The sequence below is a fragment of the Syngnathoides biaculeatus genome, chromosome 20, assembly GCF_019802595.1.
Source record: "Syngnathoides biaculeatus isolate LvHL_M chromosome 20, ASM1980259v1, whole genome shotgun sequence".
Taxonomy (NCBI): domain Eukaryota; kingdom Metazoa; phylum Chordata; class Actinopteri; order Syngnathiformes; family Syngnathidae; genus Syngnathoides; species Syngnathoides biaculeatus.
In genome coordinates, this window is record NC_084659.1 from 11,339,926 (window position 1) to 11,355,563 (window position 15,638).

At 43.8% G+C, this 15,638-nt stretch overlaps 2 protein-coding genes across 2 annotated transcripts in view; one reads left to right on the forward strand and one right to left on the reverse strand.

Annotated features, from left to right (window-relative positions):
- Window positions 1–242: 242 nt before the first annotated feature.
- Window positions 243–14,635, reverse strand: lrrc17 (leucine rich repeat containing 17). The gene is made up of 5 exons (XM_061806761.1): window positions 14,434–14,635; window positions 9,662–9,999; window positions 8,498–8,969; window positions 2,539–2,694; window positions 243–1,041 (listed from the first exon to the last, which is right to left on the reverse strand). Exons 2-5 carry the CDS (start codon window positions 9,938–9,940, stop codon window positions 617–619), a joined length of 1,332 nt encoding a protein of 443 aa, XP_061662745.1. The 5' UTR covers window positions 9,941–9,999; window positions 14,434–14,635; the 3' UTR covers window positions 243–616.
- The window catches only part of ccdc146 (coiled-coil domain containing 146), a 51,941-nt gene continuing 38,911 nt past the window's right edge, over window positions 2,609–15,638 (forward strand). The window contains exon 1 of the mRNA XM_061806753.1: window positions 2,609–2,737. The gene's annotated coding sequence lies outside the window, so the exon portion shown is untranslated. The remainder of the gene's footprint in view (window positions 2,738–15,638) is intronic.

Here is a 15,638-nt window from a genome sequence, read left to right on the forward strand (position 1 = left end):
TAAGACTTATGAGTGTAAATTCTCAATGAGGGATATTATACAACAAAGGAGGCCGTAAGTAGCCCTGTGCCGTATTTTGTCCACTCCTGTTCTAAATCTAATGTCTTGAAGTTTATGATATTAATGTATCTAAAACATACCCATTTGACGAGTGGGAAATATGGCTTTTCTTTTGCGTTTGCAAGCAATTAAAAAAAAAAATCCCAGAAACAAATAGACACATTTTTATTTCCAAAGTTCCTATCCAGAGCATCACTCATTCATTCATCAGTACAAAAAAGGTTTCGAGATCAAGCACCTGTAGTTCGTTTTTGTGAGCAGCTGGGGGCGATGTTTTATCTTGGGAATACAACTCCCGTTGAGGAAAAGTTCCGCACAAACCTAAAGTTGACTAAGCACAGCAACGGGACACTTCAAGGATCCCTTTTGAGGATTCTGACGCCCCTTAAAAGACTCCCCTTTTTATTTACATGAATTGCAAAATGCATTGGACGAAACGTACCATTGTCTCCTTTCAAAAGCAAAAATCGCTGAGTCGACCTGTGATAATTCTTCAGCCTGATCCCAGACTAAAATCCCCTGCGCAAAAACCATAAACCAGAATTCGACCTCGAGATTAACTCAACCTGATAATTTCAAATTTTTTCAGATTTCGCTCTTTCAGGGGCCGCGGTCGGACCCCTTCTTCCGTCTCCCTCACCAGCTCTTGGGCCTCATTCTCCATCTCCCCCTGTCCCCCGTTGCCCCCCGCTGTCTGCACATCCTTGGGACACTCCCCGTTGTACGTCTTGACGTAGTCCGCCACGCGCCAGCCCCGGAACTCCCGCGGCTCGGCGCAGGTGAGGCCCGTGTGGGCCACGCCGGGGTGCAGCTTGAGCCAGTAGATCAGGTAGTGGATGTTGTAGTCGCAGATCCACGGGTTGTTGCCAAGAGAGAGTTTACGCAGGAAGTAGAGGTCCTCCAGGACGGCGTACTGGAAGTAGTGGAGGTTGTTGTTGGACAGGTCCAGCTCGCGGAGGTACAGCAGCCCTGCAAATGCACCTGAGAGGGGAATTAATGACTTTGTGAAATGGTTTGACAGATAAAGACTGAATGTTTTCCGATAACAACCCAGGCTAAGCTGAGCTCCTCCCTCAAGTTTGTCACTTCAACGTGGTTCTTTCTTCTTCTTTTCCTTTCGGCTTGTCCCGTCAGGGGTCGCCACAGCGTGTCATCTTTTTCCATCCGAGCCTATCTCGGTTCTTTGGTTCTTTGAGATGGATTTTACATATTTGCATATGAATTTTTTTTTAACCCACTGTATCCTCCGTTCTTTACTGAAAGTCAGGTTTTGCAAAGGCTTTGACAATTTTCAGCACAACTGACTCCGTGATTGACTCCCACCGGGCTACTTTCTCATCATACGGAAAGTAATGTTAAAATGATTCCGCTCATGTTTTTTTAGTGCGATAGCTACCTTTGAGGGGAAAAAAAAATACTAAACTGTTCAGTCAAAAAATTGGTGAACGCCTGTATCGCAATGCCGTGTTAGCATAATGTGTATACGATGTGGGGTGATGTGTCCCCCTCCCCTGTCGTCCTTGACAGGAAATGAACGCGAGTCAATGGAGTGTCCCGCGCGCCGGCCGGAAGGAAGCGAGCGATCGGAATAAGACATTTCCTAGCGTTTCCTGCCGCGCTCCGCTGGCCTCCAGCTCGACTTTGATCTCGTCAAGGAAGGGGAAGGGGGGCAGGGGGGGGGACGCGGGGTAACCATATGTTTAAAAATAATCAAACGCGTAGAAAAAAAATGGATGAGGACGAAGGAGGACGTCCTGTCTTTTCTCCAGTCTGCTTGACCGCGACCTTCTGAAACTGTCACGGGCATCTTCCACGCATTCTAAAATAGAGTGCGAAGCTGTCATTGGAGGAAATATCATATTTCACAGGCGTGTCAAAGCTTCACTGTCAAAAATAGTTGGCATCTTTTTATATCAATGAAACTGGGAAAAGACAACTAGAAGATATGCGATGGAAAATTGACTTTTTAAAGTTAATATCAAAATACGGTGGTCTGGAATCTTCCCATTTCTTAAGGTATGTTGTTCCGCATTTCCACTCCACTCTTCCCAAATATTTGGCATAATTAACAAAATAACTCCCCCCGCAACAGCTTTCTGCTGCATGAAAATGCCATCCTTTTACCCGGACCCGCCGTGGGTCGGAATCCCGTAGGGGGAAAGCCCCCTGGTGAGGTTATTTACACGGGCGCGCTAACAAATGCAACGACGGGGACTTGTTAGGAGTTTCATTTCCGCACGGCCGACATCGTTAGCTTTGAGCCTCACGGTGGTCCATTTGTGGAATGAGAGACACATGTTGGACAATATCAAGAATCATTTTTGGCACTTTGGCGTGCTCGGGTGATTGGCGACACCGTGGATATTGATGGATTGTGCAAGTGTACGTCTTGTCTATTTGCTGTATTAAAGAAGAATACTTCACCTTTTTGTGTTCTTGAATGAAATTTTTTTGTTTGTTTTTGTTTTTAACTGGTACCTGTGTCTATTTGGTTCAGGCTGGTGCTGCTGAGGTTGAGGAACTTGAGGTCTTTGGACTGCAGGAACTGCTTGGGCTTGAGATGTTTGATGTTGTTGCCGGACAGATCCATCTTCACGATGTCGGAAGGCAGGTCGGACGGGACGTTGCTCAAACCTGCAAGAACAAAAAAAGAAGAGCCCTCACTCAACCTGTTGCTGTAAGTCGGCTGCGGAGAACGTAAAGGAGATGTTTAGTTCCTCATAGTCGTGAATTGTAATTGACATCCCTAAAAATGTTTATAACTCTCAAGTGCAGGGGTGTCAAACTTGTTTTTGTAGTTATGGTTTCTCTCAGAGGGCCTTTATGACTGTGAAACCATAAAATTGTGATGATAAAACCTCATCATATTTACACATGAAATTTATGAACTAATTTTGGAGTCAGAAATCAAGGGTTCTGGGTTTTTCAACTGCGGTTGATGTTTGATAGCACAAAACCGCTTGCAATATCTCAATGTTATCATTTATATCAGTATTTGAAATTTTGTACAGATTTTAGCAAGAATCATGGAAGTTGACACACGTGATTTGTCTTCGCGGGCCACATAAAATCTCGCGGCGGGCCGGATCTGGCCCCCGGGCCTTGAGTTTGACACCTGTGCCCGAGTGTGTGTATATACTACATAGTTAATTTAATTTCAAACGCATATCACATTACCCTTAAAAATAAATGGCCTACAGTCATTTAAAAAAAAAAATAGGTCAGTTGGCTGTACTTCATTGACAGCAGTTACTAGTTTTCTAATCGCTCTTGCTTTGGCGCCATCTTGTGGGATCTTAGAGCATTATAGAAAGAGCATAAAACCATTAAAAGGTAAGTTTTTTTCATTGGTTTGTCAATGATTTTGACATGAATACCGAATAAATATTGTAGATACCTTGTTTGGTCCAAGTGTTATTCTGAACACTTGCGCATGTTTCGCATCGACCCGACTTTTTTTTTTTTTTTTTTGCATCTGTTTTGTCCATCTCGTCAGCGTTTCATAAAATCGCAAGTTCCCACAGGTCACCTCGGAGTCAACGGGAGCCCCCGAAGATCCGAATTGTCTGAGTCTAGCTATTTTCAAGATGTTGCGTGGGTTGTGCGCAACATTTTCCCTGTTTTTTTTTTTTTTTTTTCTCTCAACAGCAAACACAAGTGTCTCAAGGCGTTTCCATGGTCCCCACTCACACAATTCCTCTCCGATCGCCCGTTAATGCATGAAACAGTGATTCCCACACGCCGGACGTGATCGCGCGAACATTTGATCACCGCTGTAATCTCGAGACGGTTGAGATTTTCCTGCAGTCTTCTCACTTGATAAAGAGAACCAGAAGTTTGCTTGTGGCACTCATTCAATTGCGAGGCTTCAGATGCACTGATGGAAAAAAATATTTTCAAAAACTACTTTGAGGTTTTTTGGCCTCCTCGTTGTTTGCGACATCAAATTAAACATGGCAGACGTGCTCTGTTGTAAACGATTTGCAGGTGAGCGGATGTAATCATACTGAACAGATTTGTATGCATTGTATGGCTGGCAATTCCTCTTTGTCAGTCTGTCGTTTCCTGCATGCTCGCTTGTAATTTGGTTTGAAGAATGCTCATGGATGGTTTTTACAGTGCAGATGTTTCGGGCTTTATAGGCAGACTTCACCGACGCAGATGTTGTAAGCTGGCGCCCCGGTGCCGTAAAGCAAGGCTAAGATTGGACACTGAAATGCACCTCGAAGATTTTTTTTTGTTGTTGTTATTCAAGGAGCAGACTTTTAAGATAAGATTTCATGTGCCTCTGCAGACTTGTGATCGAAAGGGAATCCCCCCCCCCCCCCCAGTGTGCGTCGCCAGCCTTTTCTGGGCCTATTTGCAGAGGACAGCTGGAAAGTGTTTGGCACATCTCGGTGCAAAAAGGACTCTGGGTCTGGCTCTGTGGCTTTGGGGCCAAATATGCAAATTCCCCCTGTCCAAGAGAGAAACTGGGGTTTCGGAAAGATACACTTTCCTACGCTGGAGGATTATTTTTGTTTCTAAATACATTATATGTTTGAAGGTAATCTAGAGTACTGAGAATTATTTTGTACTCAGTTGTGGAGGTAAATATCTATCCATCCACTTTCTTTTCTGATTATCCTCACAAGGGTCGTGGGGATTTCTGGAGCTTATCCCAGCTGTCAATGGGCAGGAGTCAGGGCACACCCTGAACTGGTCGCCAGCCAATCGCAGGGCACATGTAGACAAACAGTTGCACTCACAATCACACCTAGGGGCAATTTAGAGTGTCCAATTAATGTTGCATGATTTTGGGATGTGGGAGGAAACCGGAGAGCACGAAGAAAACCCACACAGGCACGGGGAGAACATGCAAACTCCACACAGGCGGGGCCGGGATTGAACCTGGGTCCTCAGAACCGTGAGGCCAACGCTTTACCAGCTGATTCACCGCTGGAGGTCAATAGTTTAACTATTTTTCACCAAATCTGTTTTCCTGCCATTTTGGGCTGTACTAAAATGATGCTTCGTGCTAAAACTTTGGAACTTTAGAGCGCCTTGTAGTCAGCCACAAGTGTGCACGCTTCAGATAGTCAGGCGAAAGAGCGGTAAAGGAAGAAAAAGTAATCCGCATTAACCTTCAACAAGTGAGCCAGGCATGCTGCTGCCGTGGCCGCTTTAGAGTGCCTCGTTGTCAGGCCTGGGTGGGGACACGTCACGGTCAAATTGCGGAACAGCGAGTGAACCACAAAAAAAAAACGAAACGGAAAACTCAGTTATGTGTAGGAATCGGAATGATGGTGGATGGAGTACCATCCATTTGCCAGGTGGTAGTGGCGGTACTTGATTTTGGAGTTCGAGAGGGCTTTTCCCAATTTTGAAGGGTCATTCTACATGCTTAGCCATTTCTATTTATGTATTTATTGATTTTTTTTCTTTGAAATGCGGCATGGTTTTTAACAGCACTCTTGTCTGTGCTGTGTAGAATATACAAGGCATATTTATTTTCACTTCACTGGAAATTTAAGTATGTAGAGTGACTTTCACAGACCCACCGAATGTGTAACTCAAGCATGTGAGGAAGCCGAAATGCATCTATGATTTATTTGCACTAAAGGACATGTATCTACGTGGCCTACTACAGAAGGAAGGAGGAAGCGGCACGATTTTTGAGTCTGTAAGTTGTTATTGTACATGTTTTATATTTTTTTAGACTTTAGACTTTGGACTCAGGCCCAAGTTTTGGCAAATTGCAGGTTTTTAGGCCGAGACGTTTTGCTTTATGGCTGCGCAAGGAGCTGCGCGCAGCAATCGTTTGAGTGCATTGTAAAAGTCAACAGTTCACTTCTACGGGGAAGCCTAAACCCCTGCAGTCAAACATGCATTTCATAACTCTTGTACAAAGTCCAGTTCCGAACGGACCTCCCGCAGGAAATCTGTCATTACCTGGCAGAAGCTGCCTCCTCTGCAAATCGCCTTCGATTCGGGTTTCTTTTCCCTCCAAATCACTTTGCAAGAGTATATTTTTTAACGTGCCCTTATTTAGAATAATGGCAGTGATCAAAACACATTTTTCAGCGTGCTCTTGAGTAACAGCATTTAATAAAGAGAAAAGTATGTCTCTGGGCTCATCTCTCGCCGAGTCCCAGTGCTGAGAATGACGTGCAGCCTGCAATTTGCTGCGGTTTCACCTCAGAGAAGCAGCCCTCAAACCGCAGGGGCGGCGCCATTTTGACACGTGGGAGGAAAATGAGGACAGAGGGAAATTTAAAAAAAAAAAATTTAGTTTGATTTGTCTCTGGTCTTATGTCAGGAAGAAATCCATGTTTCCATTTATGTTCTGAAAAAGTTATTCCCACATGCGGGTTTGGTTCACATGCTTTTCGTTCTCTTGGGTTCAATCGCTGGAGTTTGGACTCGTGCTACTCGTCAAGTAATATCGGTAACTTTAACTTTGTCTACACGTGTCAATAAAAGTACTAGACTGAGACTGATATGGATTAGAATGTTGTATCCACCAGTCTTCTAGCTACAATACAGTATTTCTAGGGGTTTTTTTTTGAGTCCACTATACTGTGATGATTTTTTTTCATTTTATTCATTGATTTTATAAATTCATAATGATTATAATCAATAGATATATTTGTCTACTCAACCATGGTTATAGGCAACATTTTATATGCATAACTCAGGTTGCACCGTAAACCAGCTGAAGCGGAACTGCTGGCTATCAATGTCACGAGTCGGATAGAGATTCCTTTCAACAGTCCAACTGAAGTAATACTCGGAAAATATGCCAAACATCCTTTCTCAACCGTTTGCCCCACACAGATGGTGCTTTGTGGGGTTCTGGTGGGTAGACGCTTCGTGAAAAATGATGCAAGCGATGTTTTTCAGGTTTGAATCGTGCTCAAAGACAGAGAAGCTATTACATCGATGTTGTAGTCGTGGGAGCCAAAAAGCCTCCTCATTGTTTGGAAGAGGAAACAATGGCCGGACATATGAAGGCATACAGAGGGATGATTAGAATACAGCGTGATATAACTGTACCTAATTCAGGTGTTGTCATCTTTTTTGCTGAGGAAAAACAGAAACTGATCTAAAAAAAAAGATAATTGAAGACATACTGAACCAGATGTCAACTGTACACTCTTCTTCCTCTTTTGTCTTTCTTTGGCTAATTTCGCCCTGTCTCTTTACTGCTTTCATACAACCAAGCGAGGTTTGAAAACAAAGACAGATTTTTCGATGCGATTTACTACTTCCTTATATAGTATTGTTTTCGGGGGGGGGGGACCCAACAACAACAACTGAACAAATGAAATAATGATTCACAGCCATAAATGCACCGTGTTTTCAATAGCATCTCAAGCTCAGGAAACACTTCCATTGCAGTATGTAATTTATTCCCAACAGTCAGTGCTGTTCATTTGTTAGTACAGTAAAGCCTCAGTTCTCAAACGTCCCCCTTTTCAAACAAATCGGTTTTCGAATGAAAATTTCGAGATTTCTTTTGCTTCTGTTTTCGAACGAAAATTGATACTTGAATGCCCCCAACAAAACACGGAAATAACAGCAGTTGGCCCACCCATGGCATGCTTTGTTATTGTCAATTCGAACGCCCCCCCCCCCCCCGAAAAAAAAAACCCTGAAATTACGTAACGCGCACGACGCAACCAGTGCGCTTTTGTTATCCTGTTTCCCGCAGCCTCTGTACACAGTCATATCCCAGTCGTGACTTGTTTTTCTTCTTATCGAGGACTACCGTATTAACCCCCAATCATAGCTCCAAAGAAGGGAAGTTGCTTGTTTAAAGTTATTCTGCACTTTTGTTTATAAGGGGGCTGAGTCACTACAGATACGCCAATGCACTCCCAGCCTAGCATACTCTACTACTAAAGCATACATTTTAAGCAAAAAATAAAAAGTTTAAGTTATTTCATTATGTAAAGTATTTAAACTATACATGTATTTCTACTATGCTGTTTATTATCAGGAAAAGCTAAAGAAAATGCTTTAAAAACCTAAAAGCTTGGAACGCATTATTTGTTTTTCCCATTCATTGGAATGGAAAACGTCGATTCAGTTTTCAAACAAAACACTTCTTGTACCGTTTTCTGGAATGGATTGCGGCGGAGAACCGAGGCATCACTGTACTTCTCAAGGCTGAACTACTCACTAGTATGTGTAAGTGGGTTTGAGATTTTTTTTTTTTTTTTTTTTGGTCTATCTGATTTCAGCCTTAGTGTGCTAACATAGCAACGTACTAGCAGGGCATTCACAATTAGTAGTGCCGTTCTTGTAACATGAGCAATATTAACAATGGGACTGTTTGAGTAGTGTTATATTTTTATATTGTATTGACGTTTTCCATAAGTGTAACATGATAGATGACATGACGATTTTAAGAGTTGAAGGTGGGTAAGTGCCCAGGGACACGTGACATGCTCACCTTTGTTGCTGCAGTCCAGCAGAGGTTTGGGGAACATGTAAGTGTGGCACATGGATGTGGCCACTGTCTTTTTGATTGGTGGCTTAGGTTGAGTCTCATCCACCTGGTTGTCACCTGCACACAACGAGTCCACGTTCAGCTTCTTCAGCTTCTGGCCCTTCAGCGAAAGGGGCTCTGCGCACTTGGCGTAATTGCCCAGGTTGCGGTTACTAGGCACCTGCAGCGTTCTAAGCAGGCTGTCCAATGGGCAGTGACAGCTCCAGGGGTTGTCGTAGAGACGGAGGTAGGTAAGGCGGGGCATGGGGAGCAGGACCTCCTCGGAGGCCGTTTTCAGGCTGTTGTGTTGCAGCAGCAGTGTCCTGAGTTTGGAAAGGCCGTTGAACGCTCGGTCCTCCATCATGGAGATGTCGTTCTGTTGGAGGTCCAGGCTTTTCAGTTGGGTGAACTGGGAGAACATGTTGTCCCGCAAAACCTGAACGAGGAGGAAGAGGATTTGTTGTCATTTGAAGGCTAGTGACAGAAATCGCTTTCAGAAAAAAAAAACTTTTAACTTTTTTTAGCAACCCAGCCTAAAATTAAACTTAAACATACAAGGCTGCTTGTCTCAGAGTCAAGATGGATCACTTCAACATACTTCCTTGACACCAATTACTACTTTCTTATTCGCCAGGGCTTTGGCCACATCATTTGGCATTTTTTAAAGCGTGCTATACCATAAAAATGACTATTTTTGAAATGGGGAATCTATTAATACCAAACGGCAGGGGTTCACTGTCCTGCCAGACTTGCATACATCCTTGAATTTTTTTTCAGCAAGTTAGTTAGGTCAAAATTCATTGTTGACATTTTTTAAAATCCAGCATGTGTGTATGTCGTTTACACAGAAAAGCAAGGTTGTGCATTGAAATTCTGTTCAGCACACGTGCACAAACAGCCAGTTTTCCATTTGATCTTAGCACCCCCTGTGATGGCGCACAGATGTTCATGCCGTCAACAAACTGGCTGTAATTTGGGTTGTGGTGAGAGAACAAATCCACTGACTGGATGGAAATCAATCCAGAGATCTTCATTGGAGCAATAAAAGAGGACTGGACAAGCTGTGGCTTGGATCAAGACTGCAGCAGGTGCTACGTGTCTTGTATCCTGAGAGCTGTTTGTACTTGCCTGGATTTTATTCCTGGCCAGTAGCAGGTGGTTGATATCTTTGGGCCAGTCTTGCATCACGGTGGTCAACTGCCTGTCCTGGCAGTCGAGGTACTTATCTCCCGCTTCCATGTACTCCTTGCACTCCTGTGTTTGGCGCCTCACGACGCCGGGCCTTCCCCTGCCTCGTGTTTGGGTCCACTGGGCGGTACCCCGCTCCGCGATGCTGGACCGCGGGCCTCGGCGGGGCTCGGCGAACCGGAGGAGTAGCAAGAGGCACAGTGTGGCGAGGAGACGCATGATGGAAGATGACGGGAGTCAGGTCAGCCTCTGAAGATGGCTTGATGAGTTTGTCACAGCTAAAAAAAAAAAAAAAAGAGGCCAGGAAGTTGATTTTGGTCTTTCGTTTAAATAAAATGATGTGCTGGAGTCATTATAGGGACTGTAACTTGAAATAAATATAGAAAATTCACAAGTAGTAGTTGATGTTCACGCAAAAAAAGGTTAATAATTGCCGATAAATGTCACAAGATAGCGGTAAAGCACTATTGTTATATTAAAAAGAGCTATGATCTGTCAAAATGACGCTCCTTCCTTTCAATTCAACATAGTTTTTTGGCACTAAGATGCCACAAGATAGTGCCATAGCATTAATTCATATCAGACAAGGCTGTGGCCTCAGTACAAAAAAAGCGAATAGCGCAGGATAGGTTCTTAATTAAGCAGCTAATTTGGTTATTGACAAATCGCAAACATACTGGACAACATTTTCCAGTAATTTTTTTGAGAACGTCATGGACACACGCCAAATGGTTTATCGTCCATTGCTTTGAAGTTCCACGCTAAATTCATGCAAACACACCTTTAACGGGCCTTGTTCTGTGCACTTCTGACACTATAAAACATTTCCTAAATCGTTTCCACAAAAATATGGCTGCATAGAATTCTCTAAGTGACTCATCCCATCCAAACTGAAGAGTTGATAAATGGGTTTAATATGTATTTAAACATTTGGATTTGGACTTTATGGTAAAAATAAATGGAAAAAAAGTGACTCCTTTACGATCAGAGGCAGAAACCTCAACCAAGCATCCAACACACACACACACGCACACAAGCCTGCACAATGAGTCAGTTCCAACTGTACCAAACCGCCGCCCTCCCCCTGACTGTCTCGCAGTGTCTCGCACACTGGAACAAGCCCGTCAGTGTAGACGATCCTTTTGTGTGAATAATAGATGGGCAACAGACAGAAACAGCTGAGAATGTATATGCGGATGCATTTTTTTTTTCCTTCTTCCCATTGGGCCCTCCTGGACGGTCCATCACATCGCATTAAACACTACTTTGTGACTTTCAGTGATCTCTAGAGAGGTTCCACCCAGTCCCTCATGTGCTATTACATCTGTAATTTTCTCAACTATATTTATACATGCTATAGTTGTCCACGTTGAGGTTTGTACCTAAAGATCCCACACTCTGTTTTATTTGCTTGATGCACTAAATTATAATCCAACTAATCTCGCTCGCATGGTGTTTATTAGTCACTCTCTCCATTTCTCACTCAGCATATCATCTTTCCCGGCACTGAAACATTATCACTCTTTTAACTCTAATTCTGTTTATAGACAGTGAAGCTTTTCCAGGCCATCAAAACCGACGTAAGTCATTTTGCTCTCCCAGCTGTTTAGCAGCATCTCATCTGCGATATAATACATTTCCCAGAAAAGCCAGTGCGGTTCACCTCGTGCCCGCACCAGCCTGAATTAGCCATCTCTGGCTAGCGTGATTCTCCGACCAGGCCTCTTATAAAACGTTCTCCCTCTGTGCGTCAATATTTTGCTCCGACCTGTGGTCACTTCCATCTCCAGGGATGTGGCTTAAAATATACTCAGACTTCTATTGTCTGCAGTTGTAAAAGTTAGTGCAATGAAATCTTTTATAAAACTTTTGTGGCCCCCTAAATGAGATTTTTATGCGACAAACGGTGACTTTTTCTGCAAAATCCCATTTAAATCCTTGAGAACAAGTTATATGGGCTGTACTTAGCAGTTATGTAACGTGTTTACTTTTCTATTTTAATCATTTCAGTCATAATTTATTGTAGCCTGGTACCAAAGTGGACTCAATCCAAGACACTTAATCCTTCTTCTGTTTTACAGTATATTTGCTAAATCCATATTTAGCTGTCAATACCACATGTCAGCATGATTCTTGGACACGCTTTTGGGGTCTATGTGTTAACTGCTTATATTAGGTGTAAATTGTAAATACTTTTTTTTTTTTTTTTCAAGCGTTTCTGTCGCTGTGGTCACTCAGGGAAAGCGTGCCAGCTGAAGAAACACTGCCAGCATGTAGCCCTTCCCTAACAGCGGAGACGACGATTATGGTGTTATATTTTGGCCAGCATGATGGTGAAAACATTCTTTCTGAAAACGGTAGAACTGAGTTGGTAATTGTACTCACAGGTTTTGAGACCAGTACTTGGTGTAAAAAGAGTTACAAAGCATATGCATGCCCATACATAGATGTGCATTCTGTCTCTTTGGCTTCATATACAGTACAATCCAATTATTTGTCTCGCGAGGAAGAGGACAGACAAATTCCGCCACATGCTGTTTCTGTGAAATATCGATGGGGTTTTTGAAGGGTCATTTGATGTCAGCAGACCGGCGAACAGACGTCATCGCATACCACCTACAGGAGGAAAACTCTGTGGGAAAGACACTTTCGGGATCAAGGGAACACACATGGAAGGTGCTTACATCTTTGAAAACCATTTTCAAGTCCCCGGCTTCAACCAAGGGAGAACATGAGTCCATGTTAAAACAATGCAGAGGACAGAATCTATGAGTAGCTTGGTGGTTTTCTCCTACTGGTCGAGATTTGAAAAAAAAAAAGGGCCACCACTTGAAGAGCTTCAGCTCCGAAGCTTATGAATGCATCACCACTTCCTAACAATGACTAGACACAGATCTCCACAGGGAGCTCTTTTGACACAAGGGCCGCTTTGTTGTGCAAGGAATGAAACTAGAACCAGAAGGAAAGCGCTTGCAAAAACAACCAAGGGAGAACGAGGGCCCTGGCCTCCCCTCACCCTCCCCCGAAGTCCAAGCATTTCTCAAAGCAAGTAATCTTATATTAGGGTTAATTACAAAATATAACCACATAGTTTTTATGATCTCTCTGCCTAAAGCTCCTCGTAGATCCATGAAACCGATCCAGCTGCACTCTAATAACAGAGAATGCAAGGGGCGACTGTAAGGAAGTAAAGTGATGCCAGTGGCAAAGTCTAACCATAAAACAGGGACTATGTTGATACATACAGTGCAGTGTGTATGTAGACACAGCATGCCAAAGACAGGAACCTTGAGCACCTAACTGAAGACAGATTTGTTTGGTTCTGCAAAGTGGGGCAGAAAAGTTGTTTTTTGACCGGGGGGCCAATAAAAACTTCCGTTGAGCCGTTTTTCCTTTACACAGAGAACGAGTTCTATGTTTTTCCTTTGTGTTGGAGCAGCTAATGTGTAGTACTTGAGGTAAGCTGGTGCAGCGTCACCCCCCCCCCCCCGACAACCCCCACCTCCGTCACCTCCCACCTCTCCCGTGTCTTGGCGGCTGCGCTAATGCACTAAAAACTCTCCGCCATCTGGATTTTGTCTTCAGTGGGAAATCGGTACAGTCGGCATTCATTCAAATCATTCGTCAATGAGTGGGTCATCCTGGGCATTTTGGGGGTTGCTGCTCAGTTATGAAGACAAGACACCTGGACAGACTGTGGCCCTGTAAATTCCCCCAAATCTCTGAATTTGAGCGGGTTTTGTAGAACTAACATGATAAGTACACAGGACAACTGGAGAGTGGAATGGGATAATAAAGTCAGTCTGTCTCCATTGTGGTCCACTTAAATGTCGCAGTGAGAAGCTGAAACAGCAATAATTGAAGTATATGAGCCCAACTAATCAGCACACACTCGCAAGTTAAGCCTTTTTCCTCCGCTTCCCTTCTCTTGGCTAAGGCAGAATTCCAAGGTTAAACCACATGTGGCTGGAATTTTACTCACACGGGGGTATGCCCCCCCACACCTCTCCGCCCCAACCCCTCTTCTGTGTCGATTTGCATTAAGCTGCATACATATCGTGTCAACTAGTATAAAAAGGATGTCACACAGCTGAAATCAAATTCCCTCTAGATGAGTTAAAGATGCATTAACTCATTAAGTGGACATAATTACCCGGAGTTCCTCAGATCTGGCAGAATTAACCCCCTCAGTCGCACAAAAGCCCTCCTTATCTGGATCGGTCGCTTGTCGCACGGGACCCACGAGTAAATCACGGTCGTTCCATGGGGCCACCATGAAATGTTTTTTTATTTTCTTCCCTGCAGAAGGGATCTTGGGCTTGTGGGAGCGGGAACGGGATGTCTGCAAAACGCGCTTACATCAGCAGAGTTCTACATTGAGAAGTTTGGGCCATTTAGACTTCCAAACTCAACCACTTTTGTTGGGAGAATTGCCTTAATTTGATCCATCCATCTAAGCACATTGACAGTATATTTGTTTTTCTTTGTTTATATACTTTACATCCACACAAGCAAAAAAAAAAAGGGGGGGGGTAGACTGAGAAGACTTGATAAATCCATTGTCTCATCTTGGTATTTCATGCAACTATTTCAGAAAACCATGAATGACTGTAGACCGTTTCCCCCCAAGGCTTGAGGCAATCTAATCACAAACATGCAGCAGGATGTATATCAGACGGGACCGGAATGCAACGGTGTCATGTCAGTCCTACCTGACCAGGGAGGGAATCTGGCTCGGGTCGGTCAATTAGGACCTGCAGATCGCCGGTGTGTCCCCCGTCCCCGACTCCTAATCCTGACATGAGCGCAGCGTCCAAGCCAAGAACGTCTGCCTCGAAACTTAAAGCAATGAGTGAAGGACAACTGGCTTCTCTCTCTCTCTCTCTCTCTCTCTCTCTCTCTCTCTCTCTCTCTCTCTCTCTCTCTCTCTCTCTCTCTCTCTCTCTCTCTCTCTCTCTCTCTCTCTCTTGTTCCCTTTCTCTCACTCTCTCTCGTTCTCTCTCTCGCTCTCTCTCCCTCTACACAGACTTTAGGAAGATGCAAGCTAATTGGGGGACTGTGCGAGTGTGTGTGGTTTAATATTACACATCACCCAATAACACACATGGAGGACCCCCCCCCCCCCCCTTGCTAAACATGTAGTGTACCTCCTCCAGAATATAATGCTAACTGGTCTGATGCATAGCGAGATAAAGGGCGTCATTGGTTTATTAGTTACTGGGTCTTTTGTGGCTGCGATGTAATCAGAGGAGACTGCAAAGTAAATATTATCAAATTTTCCTCAAAATAGCATTAGTTCCCCTTTGAAAAGGAAGATCTTGCCCATGAGGGTTTTCGTCAACAGTTTGTTCCCTATCGTTCAAGTGTCACATCAAATAAAGCAGCTTCCAGTCTCTTGTTTTCCACAGCAACCGCCTCTCCCCCAACCAGTTGCTCACACGGACCAGCAGGGCCCAACTGACACAAAGCAGCTCCGACCTAGTTTATTCTGAGGTCTATTCGCTAATAATGTGCCTGCCTGCTCCTTTTGTGTTCTACTTCCCCACTCTCGTGGGATCAACAGCGGGTGAAGCAGCACCATATTAGGACCACCATTGTGCTCTGTCTGAAATGGATTGTTTACTGCCAAACTCTTCCATTACCTCCAGGGCACATACAACAGCTCAGGTTGAAGTAAATAGGAAAGAGCGTAGACACTTACCAAATACTATCTATCAGTGTGTGTCAATTTGGAGCAGTTGTGGGACAAGCAGGAGCTCCTCAGCACGTGATCAAATAAAAATGTCATAAAAAGCACATACAAAGAAACTGAAATAATGATTTGTTGCAATTTACCCATGTGAATGTTTAATCTTAACAGAAGCTGTTAATCCTTTCTCTGAATGGCAACAGGTTGATACACAGGTTAATTGTGCCT

What these genes read in the sequence shown, in the direction of transcription:
- lrrc17 (XM_061806761.1), bottom strand. Translation starts at nt 9,940, where the DNA reads ATGCGTCTCCTCGCCACACTGTGCCTCTTGCTACTCCTCCGGTTCGCC. An exon ending in TGGCCAGGAATAAAATCCAG is followed by an intron (nt 8,970 to 9,661) that starts GCAAGTACAAAC and finishes CTCCTCGTTCAG; the next exon opens with GTTTTGCGGGACAACATGTT. An exon ending in GCTGGACTGCAGCAACAAAG is followed by an intron (nt 2,695 to 8,497) that starts GTGAGCATGTCA and finishes TTGTTCTTGCAG; the next exon opens with GTTTGAGCAACGTCCCGTCC.